This window comes from Echeneis naucrates, chromosome 22 (genome assembly GCF_900963305.1).
Source record: "Echeneis naucrates chromosome 22, fEcheNa1.1, whole genome shotgun sequence".
NCBI lineage: Eukaryota > Metazoa > Chordata > Actinopteri > Carangiformes > Echeneidae > Echeneis > Echeneis naucrates.
The window spans coordinates 20,958,753-20,979,963 of NC_042532.1; the positions used below are offsets into that span (position 1 = coordinate 20,958,753).

General features: G+C 43.4%; 1 protein-coding gene across 2 annotated transcripts in view; it reads left to right on the top strand.

The window, feature by feature from the left end:
• Positions 1–271: 271 nt before the first annotated feature.
• The window catches only part of arhgap5 (Rho GTPase activating protein 5), a 37,824-nt gene continuing 16,884 nt past the window's right edge, over positions 272–21,211 (top strand). Inside the window, exons 1-3 of one of the 2 annotated variants that reach the window (XM_029493974.1) lie at positions 272–542; positions 5,494–9,431; positions 11,641–11,794. In XM_029493974.1, coding sequence (XP_029349834.1) covers positions 5,700–9,431; positions 11,641–11,794 — 3,886 coding nt within the window. In that variant the 5' untranslated portion in view covers positions 272–542; positions 5,494–5,699. The remainder of the gene's footprint in view (positions 543–5,493; positions 9,432–11,640; positions 11,795–21,211) is intronic. The other variant, XM_029493975.1, reaches the window with a different exon arrangement.

Here is a 21,211-nt window from a genome sequence, read left to right on the forward strand (position 1 = left end):
AAATGGGATTGGGAGTTAAGAGAAGTATTTTCAATGTTTAGGCCTGAGGGAGAATGACTCGGCCTGCTGTGTTATTTTATATGAAAAAATACAGTAAATAGAATACATTTGTTGATATTTTGCATGAAAATAAAATTACTTATAATAAAGAGAGAGAGAGAGAGGTAGAGACTGAATGGATAGGTAGAGAGAGAGAGAGAGAGAGAGAGAGAGAGAGAGAGAGAGAGAGAGAGAGAGAGAGTCGCCATTACTGGCTGTTGGAGCCGACAGAGGGAGGGAGAGAGAGAGAGAGGGAGCCGACGGAGGGAGGCAGGTTTCGGCTTACAGCGCAGAGACACACCGGCAGATCCCAAATACACCGACACACAGGCGGACTACAGGGGGACCGGACCGGACCGGACCGGACCGTGGACGCTCATGGCCGCAGACTGTGGATTGTAAAGAGACTGTATAAGAGTTGTAGTTTTTTCTCTTAAATGTGGGAAGGCTCCCTCCTGCTCTCCCTGGTATGTGGATCTGGGAGCGACCATGTTAACAGGAGGGTAAGGGAATGTGTTTGTACTGGGATCGGGACTTCGTTAGCTTAGCTAGCACCAAGTGGGCGAAACCCCCCTAACCCGAAAAGGATCGCGCTGTCCCGGGTTAAAGGAGCCCGGGTTGGACAGAACCCGACCCGGGCTGTTAAATTAACCCGGGTTGTGCTTCTTCTCTTTCTTCTTTTCGTTTATTTTATTTAAAAACCAGCCACCCCCTCCCTCTCCTCCTCCCTCCTCTCTAACGTTAGCCTGAGGTAGCTAATACTAGCCAGCTAACTCTCCGTCATCCCCTTGGCATGCTAGGCTAAGCTAATGGTGGCTAATCGGGATTTGGGAAAGGTGGGATTTTTTTCCTCCCCCCCTTTTTCCTTTATTTTTGTAGAATCAGTTCCAAACCAGACCGATCCTTTCCCCTTCCCCAGGACAGCTTAATAACCTCCGTGTCCACCCCGGTGGAAAGGAGGGGGTGGTGGGGGGGGGGGGGGTAATGTTAGCCGCTGCGCACTGACGCATCAAAATTATGTGTTGGGTTTTTTTAATTCAACATTCAGCCCCCTTTTTACGCCGAGTTTGATTGTTGTTTTATAACACGTCCAGCCCCTCTCGCTGGGCCTTGTGTACTTATGTAGACCACTAAAGTCCGAGTTCCTTTCCTTCACGTCGGGGTAGCGTCTTCTTCTTTTTAAAATAGATAATTTACATAATTTGGCGTTTTCCGGACCTGCTTTTTAAAGTTGCAGGGTTGCCAGGTTTAACGTCCGGCTAATCGCTAACACGAACGCCGGAGATGGAGGGAGGGATGGAGGGTCAGATCCAGCACGATCACCCGAAAGGTTATTTAAGTTTTCCCACATAAATCAGAATGTCTTGACCCCCCACCCACCCCTGAAACACGGACACACACACTTTTCGTTGTCTGCCTCTTAACTTTTATAAAGATAATATCTGTTTTATTCCCATGCAGCAGGTCAATGGGCTCTCCCTGCTGCAGCAGCTTTCCTTAAACTCCCACTAAAGGGACAGTTCGGCTTTTATCCGCTTCCCCAAGCCTCCTGCATCCATCACACTGCACTTGTATAAAATTTGCTCCATTGTTGAGTTATAGTAGTTGTTAAAAGCACCGATTATAAGTAGGACCCATTTGTGTTGGGGGGGAAAAATAGCAATTAGGGTTCTTTGTTGTTTCCACTTAGTACACGCTATTATCGTGTTTTAGTGTCCATAAATCCACAAGGGCTCTCTGAATGAGTCAGTTGGGCCGTGTGTTCATCATTATCATCTCAGTCAGTCTCTGTATGTCTTTTCTCTTCAGTGTGCTGTTTGGAGCTCAGCTTGTTTATCACCCTGAAATGAAAATTACACCAAACCGGATGCTGGTTAGCTTTGTAAAGGCTCATGCCCGATGCAGAGATTTTTAAATTAAAAATAAAAATAAACTAACAAACAAAAAAACAGAAGCACTGTCGCTTTCTAACGATGAGATCTGGCACAATTGTAGGTGGTGATTGTTGGTCTATGTCAGAGACTGTTGCCCTCAGGATAATGTATAAGTGAATGTCTGTCATACACAGAGCAGAGAGGCGTGGATGGGCGCATCTGCAGCACTTTATATGTGAGGTATTGGTATTGACATTATGCTAATACATAAGGGGAACACTCAATACCAGTATCGGGGTCTAGAATCCGCTGGAGACCAATTGCTGCTGACAAACCCTGTGAGTGATGGCAGGGCCGATCGTGTCAGTTGGCCTGTAAACTGTTAAACTGTCTTACATCATTGAAGAGGAAGTTGGATGAGTGACGCTTGGCTTCAGGTCTGGACCTGACTCGGCAGGAGGATGGCATAGTTTTATTTATCTATTTATTTTTTGAATGAGCCTGGACTGCGTTACAAAACATCTGAGGCTCTTTTGAAGGAAGTCGTGTTCCAAGACAAGAAGCTCCAACCCAGCTTCCTTTTTTGTGTCACTGAAAATAATCAGTGTAATCAAAGCTTTATTTTAACTGGTAACTGGCAACAAAGAGGTTTTGTTGAGCAGTTTCGAGAAGCCTAGTAAAGACAAAATTATCCCTAAGCCACACATAATAAGATGGTCCCATCTCTTATTACACACCTGCAGCAGACTGGCTGACTGTTTGGAGAGCAAATTCTTTCTTGCTTTTTGGGTATATTTACACTAACATTTCTGGCAGTTACTGTAGTTTCTGTCTTCTGCTTTGTTTCTTTGCAGTAGAGCCGTAGTTTCTCTGATGGTGCGGTAACTGACATTTAAAACGCAACGGCAGCTGAAAAATAACAGCGTCAGGTAATGGTTGAAGAACCTGAAATTCAGTACCCAGAAATCCTGCAAGGCGGGGGCCAGTGTGCCGCAAAACCCCTCGTGATTTATTCTAAGAGTAGAAAGGAAAAGCTGTAATGTTGGAAGAGAGTCCATTTTTCTCTCTGCTCCACGTGCTGCTTTTTATGAGCCACAGTTTTTTTTGTTCACAAGTTTTGATTTATTATTGAAATCAGAAACGTGATGAGTCAGTGGCATCTCACTTGAAGTAGATGGGCTGCTCCTGTCTTTGTGATTTAGGGTAAAAAAAGAAGTTTATTTTTACCTTTTATAAAACTGAGCTGAACGCAGAATTAAAAGGTTTACAATCCTTGGCTGTGTGCTGCGCTGTGTTTCAGGCTTAACAGCATTTAGTCATCTCTCAAACCAGCTTGCCAAGTGATACCTTAATCCCCCCTGCAGCCTCACACTGAATGGACTAATCATAATGCACAGGGCTACTTTTAGCTATTGGTGTAGCACAAATGCGTGTTGTCTTGTTTGCTGTAAAACATCACCGGCTTCATGCAGGTGTTTGGCATGATCAGCTACCTTCATGCCATCTCCTTTCTTTTTGTGAACTTTTATTCATCTTGCATTGACCTTGTGTGCTGACAGTGGAGTGAGAACAGACTTCAATATATGATGGTAGAAATGTAAAACAGATGCTTGGATTTGGGTGACTGATTTTCTCAAACACTGTGGTTTGGAAGGGAATCATGTGTGGGGGGGGGGGGGGGCAGTAATAATCAGTAGGTTAGTCAATCAACAGGAAACGAATGGATTCCAGATTTTGTAATTGATGGTTTTAGTCAATTGCCAAGTTAAGATTCCAAATTGCAGCATCACAATATGGATGTGTGGAATTTTGGACTTTGACTCTTACTGCTTGATATCACAAATGGAATATTTTGGGTTGTTTTGAGTGTTGCTTGGACTCTGTACTTAATGATAACACATCGTTTGGACTTTGCTCATTGTTGCCATATTTTCCTTCCATTTAGCATCAGAAATAAATGAATAAATCAGCAAAAATTTGATTCTTAGTCTAATCAGTGATGAAAACACTCATAATTTTTTGCCCTATAAGAATATTACTGCCTCCTCGAACTCGTGTAGTGCTTCATCTGTTCATATGCTCAGATATTCTCGCCCCTGGCTGCCTGCTGCTGTCAGGTGTGGCACAAGTAGCAGCGCTGTAGCTTTTGTAGTGTTTAGTATTTGTTTCTAAACCTGAAGGACCTGCTGGCTGCTTTTCCTCCTGATGTCATGGGAAGGTGTGTTTGAAGGGCAAGCAGCTCCTGATTTAAAGTGTTCAACTACAATTGGCTTTTATGTATTTGCTTATTGAATTCAGTGAGTAACATTCATGTGTCCTTATTTTAGACTCTCACTTCACATCTTGTTGCCTACTTTCTTTCTCAGCCCCTGCACAGGTGACATCATCACCTTGACCTCTATAAAACCTCTCGGCTTCGCCTCGGAGTACTGGATTCCTGCTCTTGTGCAGTTTCTCAGGCTCAGCATGGTGTCGTGCTGCAGCTAGCGGTTCCAGCTCATGCAGGCAAATTCACTGGCTGATTGCCATCGTTCTGTAAAACACAACAATGACTCCAATTCTCTGTGCCATTATCGGCTATCAGCCTCGAGTCAGGTCATGGTGAGGTTCAGGCTTATTTGACTGTGACAATCCCTGATAATACTAACAGAAAGGTTGCACAGTCAATCAGATGGAGCCATTTGCCACGTTCCCATTTCTGCAGTCCATAATTGTCATGAGTGAAACATTTATTTAATAATCATGAGTGCTCATCAGGATTAATTCATCATGACCAGAGCATCAGGAAAAATAAAGAAGGAAAGGAAGAAATAATCTGGATTAAACATTTAGCCCTAATCATATAGTCCCAGGTTGTGCCGATGATCATAACAAATCTGTGAACTGATTTATTTTCTCTGTTTCATTCTCACAGTGTAGCAAATCATTTCTAGGTCAGTGGCTGTCAAAGGGCTGGAGTTGCATGCCATTTTTATCCTGCCTCGGCACAAATTGGTTGAAAGCTCTTCTTTTTCTACACGAGTGGAAAAGTGACATTGTTGAGCACAGTCCATGATTGAGTTACTCTCCTTTTCTCTTATATAAATTTTACTCTGACACGTTGGGTTTTGTTGCCTCAAAATCCCATTTTGATAACTTCTATTTTTAAAGAAATTTTTCTCAAAAGATGCAGGAGTAGGTAAAAAAAAATAAATAAAATAACATATCTTAGAAACCTTCTATGGCCGGGTTGTTGCGCTGCTGCTTTATTTCCAGAGCACGTAGAGCCAATCAAAAACAATTATTAAGCTTTTACCATTATTATTACCATATTATTTGGTCCTGCGTAAGTGTGATAATGCTTTCTATTGTCTAATTTTCTGATAACTGCATAATACCACATTAACATGTCTGATTTGTTGTTTGAAACAACTAAACTCTGTGCGCATTTACGTACACGTGTGTCCTAGAGGAATACGCTAATTATATCATTTATGATAAGGAGACTGAGGTGCTCTGAGGAGAAACCGGTGCATATGTTTGTTTGTTTGTTTGTTTTTTGCCTTTATCTTTCCCTAATTGTGAATTCCATGTCTTGCAGGCAGGTGATAAAAGGAGAAGCCAGCTGTTCTATCCCAGCTTAAAGAAGACCCAGGATAGAAAGCGAGAGAGTTGGAGGAAGATTTGTCATAAGCAGGAGAAAACCAGAATGAAAGTGCCTCAGTACCACTGACAAGCAGACTTGGAATGATATCTTGACCCTTTTTTCCTGGTTGTGACCAAGTTAGCGATGAGCGGGGGGATATAATGGCCAAGAATAAGGATGCTCGCCCCCCGACATTCGCCGTCAGCGTGGTTGGCCTCTCGGGGACAGAGAAAGAGAAGGGAAATTGTGGCGTGGGCAAGTCCTGCCTGTGCAATCGATATGTGCGTCCCGATGCGGACAACTACTACACAGAGCACACCTCAGTGCTGAGCACAATAGACTTTGGAGGACGTGTGGTTAATAATGATCACTTCCTGTACTGGGGGGACGTGTGCCACAGAGGGGACGATGGGTTGGACTGTAAAATCCAAGTCATCGAGCAAACGGAGTTCATCGACGACCAGACGTTTCTTCCTCATCGGAGCACAAACCTGCAGCCGTACACTAAACGGGCAGCGGCGACCAAGCTCCAGTCAGCAGAGAAGCTGATGTACATCTGCACGGACCAGCTGGGCTTGGAGCAGGACTTTGACCAGAAGCAGATGCCTGATGGGAAACTGAACATCGACGGCTTTGTGCTTTGCATTGACGTCAGCAAGGGCTGCAATAGGAAGTTTGATGACCAAATGAAGTTTGTCAACAGTCTATACTCCCAAATTGCGAAGTCAAAGAAGCCCATCATCGTTGCCGCCGCAAAATGTGACGAGTGTGTGGACCAGCACCTGAGGGACCTGCAGGCCTTCGTCGCCAGCAAGAAAAACCTGCTGCTAATTGAGACATCAGCACGCTCCAACGTCAACGTGGAACTCTGCTTCAATACCCTCATCCAGCAGCTGGATAAAACAAGGGGGAAACCAAAAACTGTGCCATATCTGGAGGCCTATAGAATTCAACGGCAGCTTGTTGCCTCAGTGACGGATAGATTTGACAAATTGATGGTGCACACGGTGAGAGATTACCATACCACGTGGAAAGCGGTGATGAATAATATGAAGGGCCAACCTGACTATGATGAGTTCATCACCTTGGAAGGATCCAGGAAAGCACGCAACATGTTCACAAAGCACATTGCACAGCTGAAACAGGAGCACATTAAGAGGAGGAGGGAGGAGTACCTGACAACTCTACCGAAGACCCTTAATAACATCCTCAATAACCTGGACGAGGTCGAACACCTGACGTGGCCTGAGGCGCAGAGTGTGATCAGGAACCGGCATGATTTCCAGTACTGGTTTGTGGTTCTTGAGCAGACGCCATGGGATGAGACGGACCACATCGATAACAGCGACCGCAGGATACCCTTTGACCTTCTGGACACACCTGATGGTGAGAGAATTTACCGTAACCACGTCCAACACCTGCTGTCAGAGAAGAGGAGGGGGGAGATGAAAGAGAGGTTCAAGAAGACGTTGGAGAGGGTTCACTTTATCAGTCCGGGGCAGCCTTGGGAGGAAGTCATGTGCTTTGTCATGGAGGACGAGGCCTACAAGTACATCACAGAATCAGATAGGAGAGATGTTTACTGTAGACACCAGCAGGAAATAGTTGAAAGAGCCAAAGAGGATTTTCAGGAAATGCTTTTTGAGCACGCTGAGCTGTTCTATGACTTGGACCTGAACGCCACCCCCAGCTGCGACAAGATGAGCGAAATCCACAGCGTGCTGAACGAGGAGCCCAGATATAGAGCACTGCAGAAACTTGCCCCAGATCGAGAGTCTCTCCTCCTTAAACACATCGGGTTCGTTTACCATCCCACGAAGGAGACGTGCCTCAGCGGACAGAACTGTGTTGATCTGAAGGTGGAGCAGGTTTTGGCAAACAGGCTGGTGCAGCTCGACCATGGGCGCTCCAACCTCTACTATAACAGTGCCAACATCGATAAGATCAACCTCTGCCTCCTGGGAATGGAGGGCCTCCCACAGGAACTAGCCAATGAGATCCGAGCTCAGTCCACAGACGACGAGTACACCCTCGACGGTAAAATTTATGAGCTGAAACTTCTTCTTGTGGATGTGAACTCCCCGCTGCTCTTTAGCCACACGTGGCTCAACACCTTCAAGCCGCATGGATGCTTCTGTGTGTTCAACTCCATAGAGTCTCTCAACTGTATCGGGGACTGCATAGGCAGGATCAGGGCGGAGATAGCACAGAGCAGGAGAGATAGATTTGCTCAGCCGTTACCGTTTATTCTCATCCTGGCAAATCAGAGGGACAATGTTTGTAAAAACATCCCTATCCTGAGGCACCAGGGCCAACAGTTGGCTAACAAGCTGCAATGCACCTTTGTCGACATCACCTCTGGGGCCTTTCCGCGTAAATTCACTGAGTTTCAAATTAAGCAGGGTCTCCGAGCAGTGCTGGAGGGGCTAAAGCATAACTTTGATGTGTTGGCCCCGCTGCCTTCTATCAAAGACATGTCAGAGACAGACCTGAGGATAGTCATGTGTGCTATGTGCTGGGACCCTTTTAGCGTTGACCTCATCCTCTCCCCTTTTCTAGACTCGCACTGCTGTAGTGCGGGCCAGCCAGGCCAGAGCAACACGCTCATACTAGACAAAATCATTGGTGACAGCAGAAGGAGGATCCAGGTCACTGTCCTCTCTTATCACTCTGCTATCGGTGTCCGCAAAGACGAGCTGGTGCACGGCTACATTTTGGTCTATTCTGCCAAGCGTAAGGCGTCTATGGCGACGCTGCGGGCGTTTTTGGCCGAAGTCCAGGATGTGATCCCCGTCCAGATGGTGGCAATCACAGACAGCCAGGCAGACTTCTTTGAGAATGACGCCATCAAGGAGCTGATGACGGAGGGGGAGCACATTGCCACAGAGATCGCAGCCAAGTTTACAGCACTGTACTCTCTGTCACAGTATCACCGACAGACGGAGGTCTTCACACCTTTCTTCAACGAAGTGCTGGAGAAGAAGCCGAGCATTGAGAGCTCTTTCCTGTTCGATAGCTCATCACGCGAGTGCACAACCGGTGCCAGTGAAGATGTCTTCCCCACCTCTCCCCATAGCCATTCCCCAGCCTACAACACCTATTACCCAGAGTCTGATGATGATAATGAAGCCCCTCCTCCCTACAGTCCGATAGGTGATGATGTTCAGCTCCTCCCCACTCCAAGCGAGCGTGCAAAGTACCGTATCGACCTTGAGGGGAACGAGTATCCCATTCATAGCACACCTGTGGGAGACCATGAACGCAACCACAAAGTGCCTCCACCCGTCCGTCCCAAACCAGTGCTCCCCAAGCCGAACGTCAAAAAGCTGGACCCCAATCTGCTCAAAACCATCGAGGCCGGAATGCGTAGCAATCGCAGGATGCCGCGTGGACCAATGACACATGCAGAGGACGTGGAGGCATCAGAAAACTATGCAGACCCCGTGGACACCTTGCTGAGATCCAGGGGTTTCCACACTGACGACATATACGCTGTACCTGAGGATGCACACAGCCGCCTGGTCAAAAGCAGAAACTCCTTCGGTGGGCTGCACGGTCTCCACGGAGGAGAGGAAGAGAATGGATTCGACAGGAAGTCTCAGACAGGACGGCGGCCGTCAAAGTACAAGCACCGTTCAAAGATCCTCTTCAGTAAGACAAAGGCCTACCAAAGACGTTTCCACTCGGACAGCGACGGCGAGGAGTCTGGCCCCGCTACACAGAAAAAGAAAAAGGGAAGAGCCCATCGGGGCAGTGAGGAGGACCCGCTGCTCTCCCCCGCCGACCCCTGGAAGGGCGGGATCGATAACCCTGCTATTACATCCGACCCTGAGCAGGAGGAAAAGAAAATGAAGAAGAAGAAGACGCCCAAAACACCAAAGGAACCAAAGAAGGTGAGTCTTGTCTTTCATGAATTTTGCATTTTAACAGGATGGTTTCAAAGTGTTTTATAAAGCAGCAAAAGACAGAAAGAGGCAAGGCAGCAAAGACACTGAGCCTAATCCAGCTTGGGTTTTTAATAATTTTTTCTTTTTTAAGAGAATGAAACAGCAGCAGTGCATGGAATATGAGAGGAAGAGACGGAAAGATTGTGTGTTTGTGTATGAGAGCAGAAGACATTGTGTTAAAACAGACGTGTGAGACGAGCACAGTTTTATTTTAATAGCCGCGGGACTTGTGGTGAGAACAAGCTAATTTGATGACTGATTGATCGGCCCCACTGCTAGACTGCTTTATGAGCCTCCACACCTTAGAAGACCCAGAGAGCCAATGATAAAGAGGAATATAAAAGGTTGAAGACAGTAGGGCTCTGTCTGTATAATCTCAAATCAGAGGCTGCATCTGTGATAAGATGCCTCCTTATCCCTGCAAAGGTTTGTCTGAAGCTACTGAGCTAGGCCTAAATAAACATGGGCATGTGTCATCTACACTCCAAGGCAAACAATGTGTACATGCACATTTGCAAACAAACACACATGCACAAATAGGGAAGCGTGCAAATCAAACAACCGTGTTGGAAATGAGGGGAAAAGCACGTATTAGCATATAATACATGTACACACCCACACACAAGCAGACTAATTCCTTCAATTACGTTCAGGTTGGTAGACATTGAAAATCTGAGTGAATACCTATGGAAAATGTCGTCTGTATGGTGCTACTCCTCTGCATGTACAAACGTGCAACTTTGCTCATACACCCAAAATAAATGGATCTGTTAGTATTTTTCTAATCTCGGTGAGGAGAAGATGGTCTGAGTTTTTTGTGTTGTCAGAATAAAGACAGAGAGACATGGACAATTGGATATTTAGAGCATTCGAGGCTTTGGAGCTGGTTTTTCAACATTAATGAGCAGAACTCCTGATCAGATAAAGATAGAAACATATCAACGTAACACATAAGAGGAACTTTTCTTTGAAAAAGAAGGAAACATTCAGAGTGTGTTTTTAGTTGGTTCTGGTTTTCTAAGTTGCTATCCCTGATTACAGAAAACAGTCTTTACTGAGTCACACTTTCATAAGTGACGGCTTGCAAAGAAAAATATGTGGCTCTAAAAGGGTTATATATCCTTCTTCGGCCAATAAGTCAAGCTGTCATTGTTAATACAAGCCTTAAACTTTAAATTCAAATACTGAATCTAAAGCAGCAACATCTGCCTCAATGCTTCAGAAATATAATGCAAAAAGAAAAATATGAGGACATACCACTATTTTGCAATTGCAGCATTCAGCCTGAGCACAACCACACAATTGGACTTTGACCAATGCACACTCGCAAGCAAGCACGCTGACTCAAATCAGATAATAGTGTGCAAATCAGTAGAGAAACAGCCGCTGGTGCTACATGGGCGTCATGAATGCAGGGCATTGTTGGAACATTCAAACTGTCTTTGATAATCAGAGGGGAGAGCCAACGGAGAACCAGAAGGTACAAAATGGAAGGTGTTTAGTCGCTATCCTGGCCAATTAGAGAAGCCCGAACTGCTGTAGGCATGACAACACTTTGAAGAGCAGAGGAGTGTGGGAAATCAAAGCAGCCGTGGCGCCTTGTTACTCGTCCCAGCTTCGTTCTTGAAGAACAGTTTTGTCTGTTGTTGTCTCCTGTCTTACTGTCTTCCTCCAAATGAATCTGGCTTTGCTCTCTCTCTTTCTCTCCCCTCATCCCATTAACTTTCTCTCTGATCTATTCCCCGATTGCCCCCCCCTCCTCTCTCCTCTGATATCTTCTATCTCCTCCATCTCTGCTCTCCCTCATGTCTTTCCCTCAATTCCCTCTTCCTTCATTCCTTCCTCGTCTCCTTTTTCCCTTCAACTTCCCATCTGCCCGTTTCTTGACCCTTATCTGTTCTTCCTCAAACTCTTCCTCAAATATTTCCTGTTTCCTTTCTTTATACTTCCCGATTCCTTCTTGTTCTTTTTTCATCAATATTTCCTTTTATTACTTCCCTTTTATTTCTCCTTAATCTTGCCCCCTTTGTCTCGTCTCCTCCCTTTCTTAACTTACCAATATTACACTTCCCTGCTCTTTGCTTTGTGTTTTTTTTTTTTTGCAATCACTGTTTATCTCATCTTGCTTCTTTATTCACTCATCCCCACATTATAGCCAAAATCCTCCAAGCCCCCCAAGCCTCTGTACCCCCCTACCCGGAGAACCTGGGAGAGCAACTACTTTGGTGTTCCCCTGCAGAACCTGGTGACCCACGATCGACCCATCCCGCTTTTTATTGAAAAATGTGTCGACTACATCGAGCGCACGGGTAAGTCACGTCTTTTCATGCACTTCTCTCTCTGTCACTGTTGTTTTTGTTCCCTTTGTTTTTCTTTGTGTTCCTGGTACGTTTTAAATCTGTAGTACAGCTGGTTTTCTCTTACATGCAAGCGCTTTGTGGTTGTTTTCTGTGAATTAGCCTCTAATGTTTTCCCAAATGATGGATGGGGGATTGATGGGTCATTCAAGGTCGGATGAATCTAAATTTTTTTAGTTTTTAGCCGAACTACCACTCAGCACTCATCATTCTTAATTCGATGAGCTGTGTGGAATCGCCGTTTGGCATATTGCCACAGTTGGAATGACTGGAATATAAGGTAGCTAAAGAGAAAGAAAACTGATTTCAGGAAATTAGAGAGCTTTACAAGAACGTGTCATCAGTAAATCAACTTTCCATAAGAAAGAAAAGAAAATGACATTGTACTATAAAGACTGCATAAAAAGGTGGTTGCTGGTGAAGGGCTTTCAGGTTATTTATTGTGGCTTTAAGGACAATTACATAAGAAAAACAGTCAATATTCTGAGGGTTTGCTGTTTTCGGTTGTTTTAGATCATAGTAGAAAGAGCATCTTTGGATTTTGGACTGCTTATTGACAGAAGGAGCACTCTGGTTTGCTTCAGATTTAAAAATGTGAACGAGAACGACTGAAATGTGTTTCACCCCATCACTACCCTGGACATCAGTCAAAAGAGCAGATGCAGTCAGAGGAGTTACTTGGGATTAAAAATGGTTTAAAATAAAAAGTCTGGCCTGTTTGGACATGTATAACTCCCAAGTTGTGATGCTGGGGGGCCCCCCCAGAGTATCTTGGGTATGTGTTTGGCGTCCTTCCCAGCTGCTGTTAACCCCCCAAAAAAAACAAATGTCAGAGGAGAAGTGTCCCGAAGTCCGAGAGACTCTTCTGTGAAGTCATGGGCTGGATATTTATACTCTGTGGTGGACACTTGAGCCAAAGTCTCTGAGCTTTTTACAGGTGTTTATTTTTCTTTCTGGAGAGATTCAGCATAACTCTACCTTTGCTTATTTAAAAAAAGTTCAAGCCAGTCAGCCAGAGTTTCTTTTTTCCTTCTGACCACTCAGCTACATATTCCAAATATATTCAATATGTCACAAGTTTGGTGCGCAACGTGCACACGGCCTGGGACTCTTTTCCGGGGTTTAATGCCTCTGAATGAGCTCACAGAATTAAAAGTGTCTCTCGTTCAATGACCCTTAAGTTACTTCTCTCTGTCTCATTCTTTAAAAACATCTCATGACACAATTCAATTCTGATTCAGCTTTTGGGACTGTTCAATGTTTTGAATCTTTTATTTTTGTTAAATTTTTTTTGTTGCCAGATTGTTAATCGTACCCACTGTGGCTCAATAAATGTAGAAAATCTTATCACCTTCCTCTCTTTTCTTCTCCTGCTCCATCTCATGCCATCTGTGAAGCAAATGTATAGCGTGTACATTAAAAATTAGGTATTTCCTGCCTTCCCGCCAGCATTCACAGTGTTGGGTTCTGTTTTGAAGGTAGTGTTTATGTCTGAGCCCTTTTCGTTCTGGGGCTGTTAATTCCTGTCCTGAAAATCCCCTCCGAATATGTTTTGATATTCAGCTGAATCTGCATGAGCCCATTGGTGGCTGCCAACCAAATTTAGGATTAATCCCTGTGCTGTGTGTGTCTGTGTGCGTGTGCGGATGCATGCCAGCTGACAGCAGTGCATCGGAGATTTCATGGCCAGTGCCGTGAAACCCTCTAAGTCCAGACGGTCTGTTGGGTGGATTTAGCAGCCTTTCCCCTCCTCCTTTTTGTGGAATATCACTTCTCACCAGATTCAGCGACATCAACATCTTTGTTCTGTGTGTTGTTTTTTTTTTATGTTTTTTTAAAGACTGCTGTTGTACAAGGTTTTTCACATCCAGGCGGTTTAAGTTATTACAACTTGCTGAGACCTTTCAGTTTGTTTCCTTATTGGGGACCTACGTCGCAGAGAGCGTCGCTGGTTAGAAAATCCTCTTTCTTAGACAAATGAGCTTGAACCTTCGTGTCTGCTGAGAGCTACCCTCTGCTAATGTCTGCTTAACTGATACTGATTCACGGCTGCTCTGGCTGACCTCTGACCCCCGAGGTGGGGAGAAGGAAAAGCAACTCTTCCCAGTAGGAATAATTAAAACATCACTGTGATATTGTGTTACTTTTGTTTCTTACACTACACACCAGGCACTCATCACATTTACAGCAGATTTAAAACACTCCTCCCCGTTTAATAGAGTTTCCTTCTCTGGAAAAATACTCACAGAGAGGTTTCTTGTTTTTATTTTCGCTTTGAGAATGTCACAGACAGAAACTGAAACTTTATAAATTCATGGAGAGTTATGCCTCAAAACCACCCACACTGTTTGATTGATGGGCTCAATCTGCGACATGGCGTAAAGAAATTACTCACAAGGAGTGTTCATTTTTTAAGTGATAAACATAATTAAGATAAAATATGCAAAGTCTGAGTCGTTTGATGGTTGTGTTTACATATTCTTCATGTTTTCCCGATTTATATAAAATATTTTGCTAATTAACGTGTGTTTTTGTTGGTCCCTCTGTTTGTAGACAATTAACATTTGTGTGATTATTCATCATTGCATGGAAAGATGTTTTTTAATTTCCAGGCAGTTAAAGGGCAGCACTTTTGAGAACTGATTATTAATTGAGGGTAGTATAAACTGAAAACATTCTCTGGCTTTATTACAAATGTGTTTTTCAGTTAGATATTTGGGTTTGTGGCTCCTTGTATGATTAAATTTAGCAACAGGAAGATGAATGAATTAAAGGTCCATACAATCTCAGGACTTCTTAAACCTGAAATTTGCTATATTTTTATTTGATCAGTCAGAAAACCAGTTGAGATGTAAAACTACTATAAGATGATATCTGCCTCCAAAAAACACAAATATATCTTCTAATGGATATTTGGTTGTTAACGTGAGAAAGTTGTTTGTTTTTACTCTACAAAAACATTCAACTCACCATCGTAGAAGATGCAAAGTCTTTAACGTCATTGCAGTTGTTCCTGATTTCTCTTTTGTTGCTGGACAAATGGATAAAAACATCTCAGTTTTTGGTTGCAGTAAGCGGTGGTAATCTGTAGTGAGGACAGACTGCCGGTGGGTTGAGTTTAACCACATGTAATAAGCTGCCAGCTGAGAGGCACAGAGCCTACGATAGCTATTTGTGGTGCCTGTGGTTTCAGACCCGAGAGTGTACGTGAGGAAAAGCTGTGACTTTGCGAGACGGAAGTGTTGGTGAGACGGAGCGTGGATGTAAAATGTGACAGCCTGTGTGGAGATGTGAGGCTGTGATTGTGACTGTGACCTTTATTAGACCGTGTCATGTGATTTGTACATCCACTTCTTCCAGTCTGGTGGATTCAATGCAGAGCTCAAACTTTTTCTGGCTTCTAATTAAGTTTACATCTCTGTTAAGTGTGCGGTGTCAAAAGGAACTGTTGGAGGAAGATAAAATAACCATCATTAAATCAGAGTGATGTTAGATCTGTGCTTCCTTTGCACAGGGAGCTGCTTGTTATCATTGCTAATACGTTCCAGTCACCACTTTCTAATAATAATGGAACTAAGAGAGATCCCAGGGGTCTGGCAGGCGCTTTAAGGTTTGTTGATATAAGAGAAATGAACCGAAAGCCTTCGAGGAAAAGAAATGGGTGGCCTTGAAAACGTCCTTGTAAATTAAAACATGACATACCTCAGCGTTGTGTCTGAACCATGGACATATGTAGGAGGGTTTTTATTTTATGTCAGTCTGTATGACTATTTATGTTATTTTAGTATTTTTAATTTCTGCCAATTTGCTGGTTGTGTTACTGGTCCTGAATCACACCCTCAATAAAAGCTTAATTAGCCAACAGGGAGTTATTGTAATGCTTTGTCACCTCACTCACATTCTCAACTTATTTAAGAGACTTTAATGAAACACCAACAAACGCAGAGCTAAACTAAAACAGCAGCAGGCTGAGAAATTTTTGCAGAAACCATCCAATGAATTTCACATGTGTTGGTTATTGTGGAGATTTATTTTCTTCAACAAGGCAGTTTGTGTGATTGAACTGGCAATGTCAGCATTAGGAATGATTGATGGATGGATATTTCACATAGACTTGATGTTCAATAAGAGCTTTACATGTTTGCATACAGCTTCCAAGGACATATATTTTATTATATTACACGTGGACCTGAGGTGTGTCAGCTTAAATCCAGATTGTTGCATCAGAAGGAGCGTTTGTGTATGCGGCCTTTAAAGCCAACTGATGGGTCCTGACCTTACATTTCTCCAAAATGAAGAAGCCAGGGGATCAGGCTTTCGCTCTGCCATGGTTTTACCCACTTGTACAAGGTTGAGCACAAATCTCCCCTCTGTATTTTCAACATTAAGTTCTTACAGTTATCCATAACGACATACAGAGAGCTCAGCGACAGGGAGGAAAAAAAAAAACCCTTCAATTTCCACTACCATCCAATAGTGAGAAGGTGAAGGGTCAGAGCTGCAGAGTCCTGATAATACTCAGAGAGTGAAGTGATGTAGAACAGAAATGAAAGCCAAGAAAAGCTACAGAAGCAGCTAAAGGGATTTTCTGCACTTCTTTAAAGTTTTCGGCCCATACACCCAGGGGCCGTTCTCTGTATGAAAAGTGAACTCTTGCAGACAAACAGTGACGGTGGCTTTTGGAAATGCACAGTGTCCCTCAGAAGAGTCTCAGGTGGTTCAGGGGTCACATTGATGAAGGAGCAGGAAGGTCCAGGTTCCTCTGGCAGTGTATTTTATTCATGTATTTATTTCTTCATTTATTTTTTATTATGGGCTTCACAATTCATAACATATCACCAGCAGTCGGTTCATTTTTAAGTCTTGCGTTTCTCCAGATGTTGAGGATGCATATTTCAGAGGCTGGTGAGGATTAAATTCAGGCAGATAGACTGTTTGAATGTTAAAGCAGCCCGCCAGAAGTCCCAGATGTACTGACGGCTTGTTTTCGGTCAGTTTTGGACTTCTCAAATATAAAATGTTACAAATGTAGCCAAAGTGGTAAAGTTTAGATTTAAATTGGGAATTAAAGAATATGTAAACAAGAGCTCCAAACATCTACCACTATGTAAAGAGAAATTCACCAGTTCAACCTCTGATTTGAATAATCATCATAAACACTTTCACATTTGCATTTTATAAAGCACAAAAGCAGATTGTTACCTGAGTGCTCACTACAAAATCTTCATATGCCAAACATGCTATGTTTTTAGCAGAGCTAGGCTAAAATAGCAGCTTGTTTCATAGCCAGATGGAAAAGGGGTTAATCCCTTGTTTCTGCTGGCCTGAACGGTGTGGAGTTTAAGAAGGGAAAGGCTTTCTAAAGCAGTTAAATTGATGAACTAGCTCACTTGTTTGCAGAAAACTGCTCTTTGTTGCCTCCCAAAAACTGCTGACACCTTTGTATTTTAAAATGGCTAAAACACACGCCCCTGAGCCCAGTCTGCAGCAGTTCAAGCTGCATAAATTTGTGTCCTGGTTTAAATACCACATTTTTTAAACCTTCCACTTGCTAAAACACGTCGGATTTAATGCGGTCTCTGTTGTTAAGTCTCTGAGTCTTTGTCACCTTTAGCGACCTCTGGGCCCGAAGCCAAAATGTGAGAAGCACAATAGGGTTGGATTTTGTCGGGTTTATTTACATATAAAAGCCCCAAAACATGAGCTTTGGTCCATTAGACTAGAAGAAGCCGTGTCTTTCAACCAGGCGGCTGCGGCGGCTGCGTGAGCGAGGCCGCACGGCACTCTGCCGCCGAACTCGATTAGAGAAGTTTTATTAAATGTTTCCTGCTCCCCAGAGACATGAAATGGTATTTGGCACGAAGGCTGGAGGAAGAAGAGGGAAAAAGAGAGAGAGGCTGAGCAGTGATTAAATGGCTTTTTGATGTTGATGCATGTGGAAGTCCCATTGGTTGTTATCTTCCACAGCACTTAGTATAATGTGAGGATGGATGGATGGAGGGAGGGAGGAGAGGAGACAAGACAAGGAGTTTCTGTTCTCTCAGCTGTTGGACTTCATAATTTTGTGTGTTTATAGAATTTATCATTTTAGTTTTGTGATTTCTTTGCCAGTTTACTGGTTGTATATTTGTTCTTTATTTAAACTCCTGATAATTAAACCAAAGTAAACATTTCATAGCACTGCAGAGAGAACGTTGTTGTACTGGAGAGATGAGAGCTGGGTCATGTAATGTCAGTCACAACATATTCTTTTATTTTTTATTTTATTTTTTTTTTACTAAAGTGTCATGTAAGAGTCTTTTATTAAATACAAGCAAACATGTTGAAATCAAACCACAACAGACTGAGAATCATTTACAGAAACAGGTCAAGTCATTTCACATGTGTTGGATGAAAGGATTTGTTCTTCATAAATGTTGATATGAATATAGACTCTGAGGTCTGAGCTTGAAACAATTTAATGACCTACGGGGGGGGGGGGTTGGCTCCTCCCCCTCCTCGTTTTTATATATATATATAGTCAGATTGTATTGAAGTCTATGGTAAAATGTCCCTCCTTCTCAGCTACGTCAAGCGTTAATTTTCATTTTCTGACTTTCTGACTTTAATGACTTTATTATTCAATATCTAATTATCTGTATCAGTGACATTGTTTTGCTGCACATGCAAATTTTTCTCTGCTGGTTGTAACGATGTCAGAGTCTGGTCTGTGCTCAGCTGGTGTGGATCTGGAGGAGGCGAGGAAATCCCCCGTGGACGGGTTTTCAACCACGCTGAGCTCGCCTGGAAAATTATTCAGCTGCCGTGTCAACCAGGCTTCATACAAAGCTGATTATTAGCTATTTTCAGCCTGCTTTGAAGTCAGATCACTGCTTCTGACTCTGTAGTCGAGTGTGAGAGTGTATAAATAAAAAAGAAATTCTGAGATTTTCTCAGCACATCTTTGTGTAGGCTGTAGCTGTTCAGTGGACCCAGAGGCTGGAAAAGGAGAATTCAAGATGATATAAGAGCCGACCAAAATGCAGCTGACAGGAGATGAGGAAGAATTTTAATACGGTGTGTTCTCCCGCCCTTTCCTGTCCATCAATCTCTCCATTTCTCTGTTATGCCTCTGCCTCCAGCTGCTGGCTACAGTAGAAGTGAGTAGAAATCAACCAAAGTGAGAGTTCATGTTGAGAATTGATTGGTGGCTGGCGTGCCTCCCGTTCTCTGCAAACTGCACTGTGCGATTGTGTGTTTGTGATGTGATCATGTGTGAGCTGTTTTCCTGCTGGCGACGGCGCTGACGTCATGTTCAATGGAAACACTGACTGATCTTCCTGTTCAATGCTCAGGGCGCCCCAGTGCTCCCAGCGGCCCGACGAGACTGGTCTAACCGTCTGAGCCGGGCTTCTATGGAGCCCAATGTTACTGTCGGTCTGGGGGAGGGTGAAGGGACTCATTACTCTCACCAGAGACAACACAAACAACACACAGCTGCAAAGAACTTGTCAATAAGCAAAACAAAAAACTGAGTGTGAACAAAATGTTTCGTATGACTTTCCAATCCGTGGCTCTGTGTCTCGTCCTGGCTTTGGATCTACTTCCCTAAATAGTTTGAACCATCTACAGAGAACACGAAGAGCCAATAAACTGACGGTTACTAACGCTCACCTACCTGCAGAGGAGAGGGTGCCATTAAAAACTCACTTCCCCTTTTTATTGCATTCATTCCCATTCAAAACAAAGCAGGTGTTTACTGCTTCAGGAGATTATTCACTGAGTAGTCACACATAGATGTGTACATTTAGTCTGTATTCACCCCAACAGTCAGGATTAGGGCCGCTATTCATTTGTAGCTAAAATTTACAGATAGAAAATACATATTTAAAGGTGCTATCTGTATATGTTTTTGCTATTACTACTTTAGCTGATGATAGAATTAGCAGCAGGTAACTAACAGATATTTGTGGCCTCCTTTTTTTGCTGCCTTTGATGCGATTAGCTGCTGTCTATGGAGACGTATTTATGTTTTTGCAAGAAGACTTGTTAAAATATTGCCAGTCTGATGTTGCCCAGGATTCATTAAGCTGCTGTGAGTGTGTGTGTGATGTTTCCTCGTTGTTGGTGTTAAAGCTGCGTATTTACACACAGAGCTAACATCACCTGCTGTGTCCACTGACTTGTGCTTATTGTTAAATTGACAGCGGTGCTAATCCTCTGTGAATCAGTCATGTATGTCGTGGGATGAGGGAAGTCAAGCCAAGTTACTCATTTCAGCTACAAGTAGCTGTTGAATTAAAATATATAAATATTGTTTACATTAACAAGCACAGGTGTTTTCCACCAGTGAACTGCAGGAAGTGACCGAGTACAAAATCTCAACCTTTTGCAATTTTATCCGGGCCACTGGCAGATTTCATTCTCTCACTTGGGTGCATTTAGTGTAACTCTGGGGTTTGTGATATTTCAGGCCAAGCAGGTGTTTTACACACACAACAATAGTCTGCAGTGATTAACTGATGGACTTCCTGCTGCTCTCTGAGGAGTAAACTCCTCCGCCTGATCGGCCTGCTTCTGTAACCTTTGACCTGGAGCTTATTTCACAGGTTAGGTGTTTTTTTTATTTTTTATCTTTTTTGGACAATGAGTCATAGTCCGAGTTTCCCATTACTTGAGGTGGATGAGTCACTAAATGGTGTTTGATGCTTTCCAGGCACAGTGAGGAACTGGAAGCTCAGCTGCTGATGGTTGGTTGAGTTTCAACCACCTGTTTAAAAAAAAAAAGCCGGCAAAGACGCAGAGCAGTGATGTGAGATTTTTCTGTGTGTGTGTGTAACAGGATGTTTTTGTGGTGAGTGTGGTTGCACTGAGGTGAGGCTGAAGCTGTGTTGTTGCCAGCGGTTACAGAAGATGTTTGCAATTAACCACAGACACACACACACACACACACACACACACACAGTCTTGTTTAGGGCTGCATTGAATGATTGTTTTCCTGGTTTCTCAATCTGTTTATTGATTAATCATCTCATCAATAAAACATCAAAAACAGCCTGTGGCAGGATGACATCATAATGTAAATGATGAAACCTTTTTTACCAAAGCACTCATCGGAAATAGTTTCTAAAAAAACTCAAGTGATTAAACTTTTATAGATTAAAAAAACAACTTAAATCAGCTCTTTTTTTTTATTTTTGCTGTAACTTAATTTTCTTTCAACTCTTTTTGGCCATGTAAAGGTTTTCTAGAGCTGAATCTGGGACCAATCAGACGGCTCCCTGACGGGGTTGCGTGTTTGTCAGTCTGTCACTTACATCTTAACCTAATTTTAGGTTCTTAAGTGTGTCAGCTTGATTCAGTTTTCCCCTTCAGAAAGTAGTCATACAC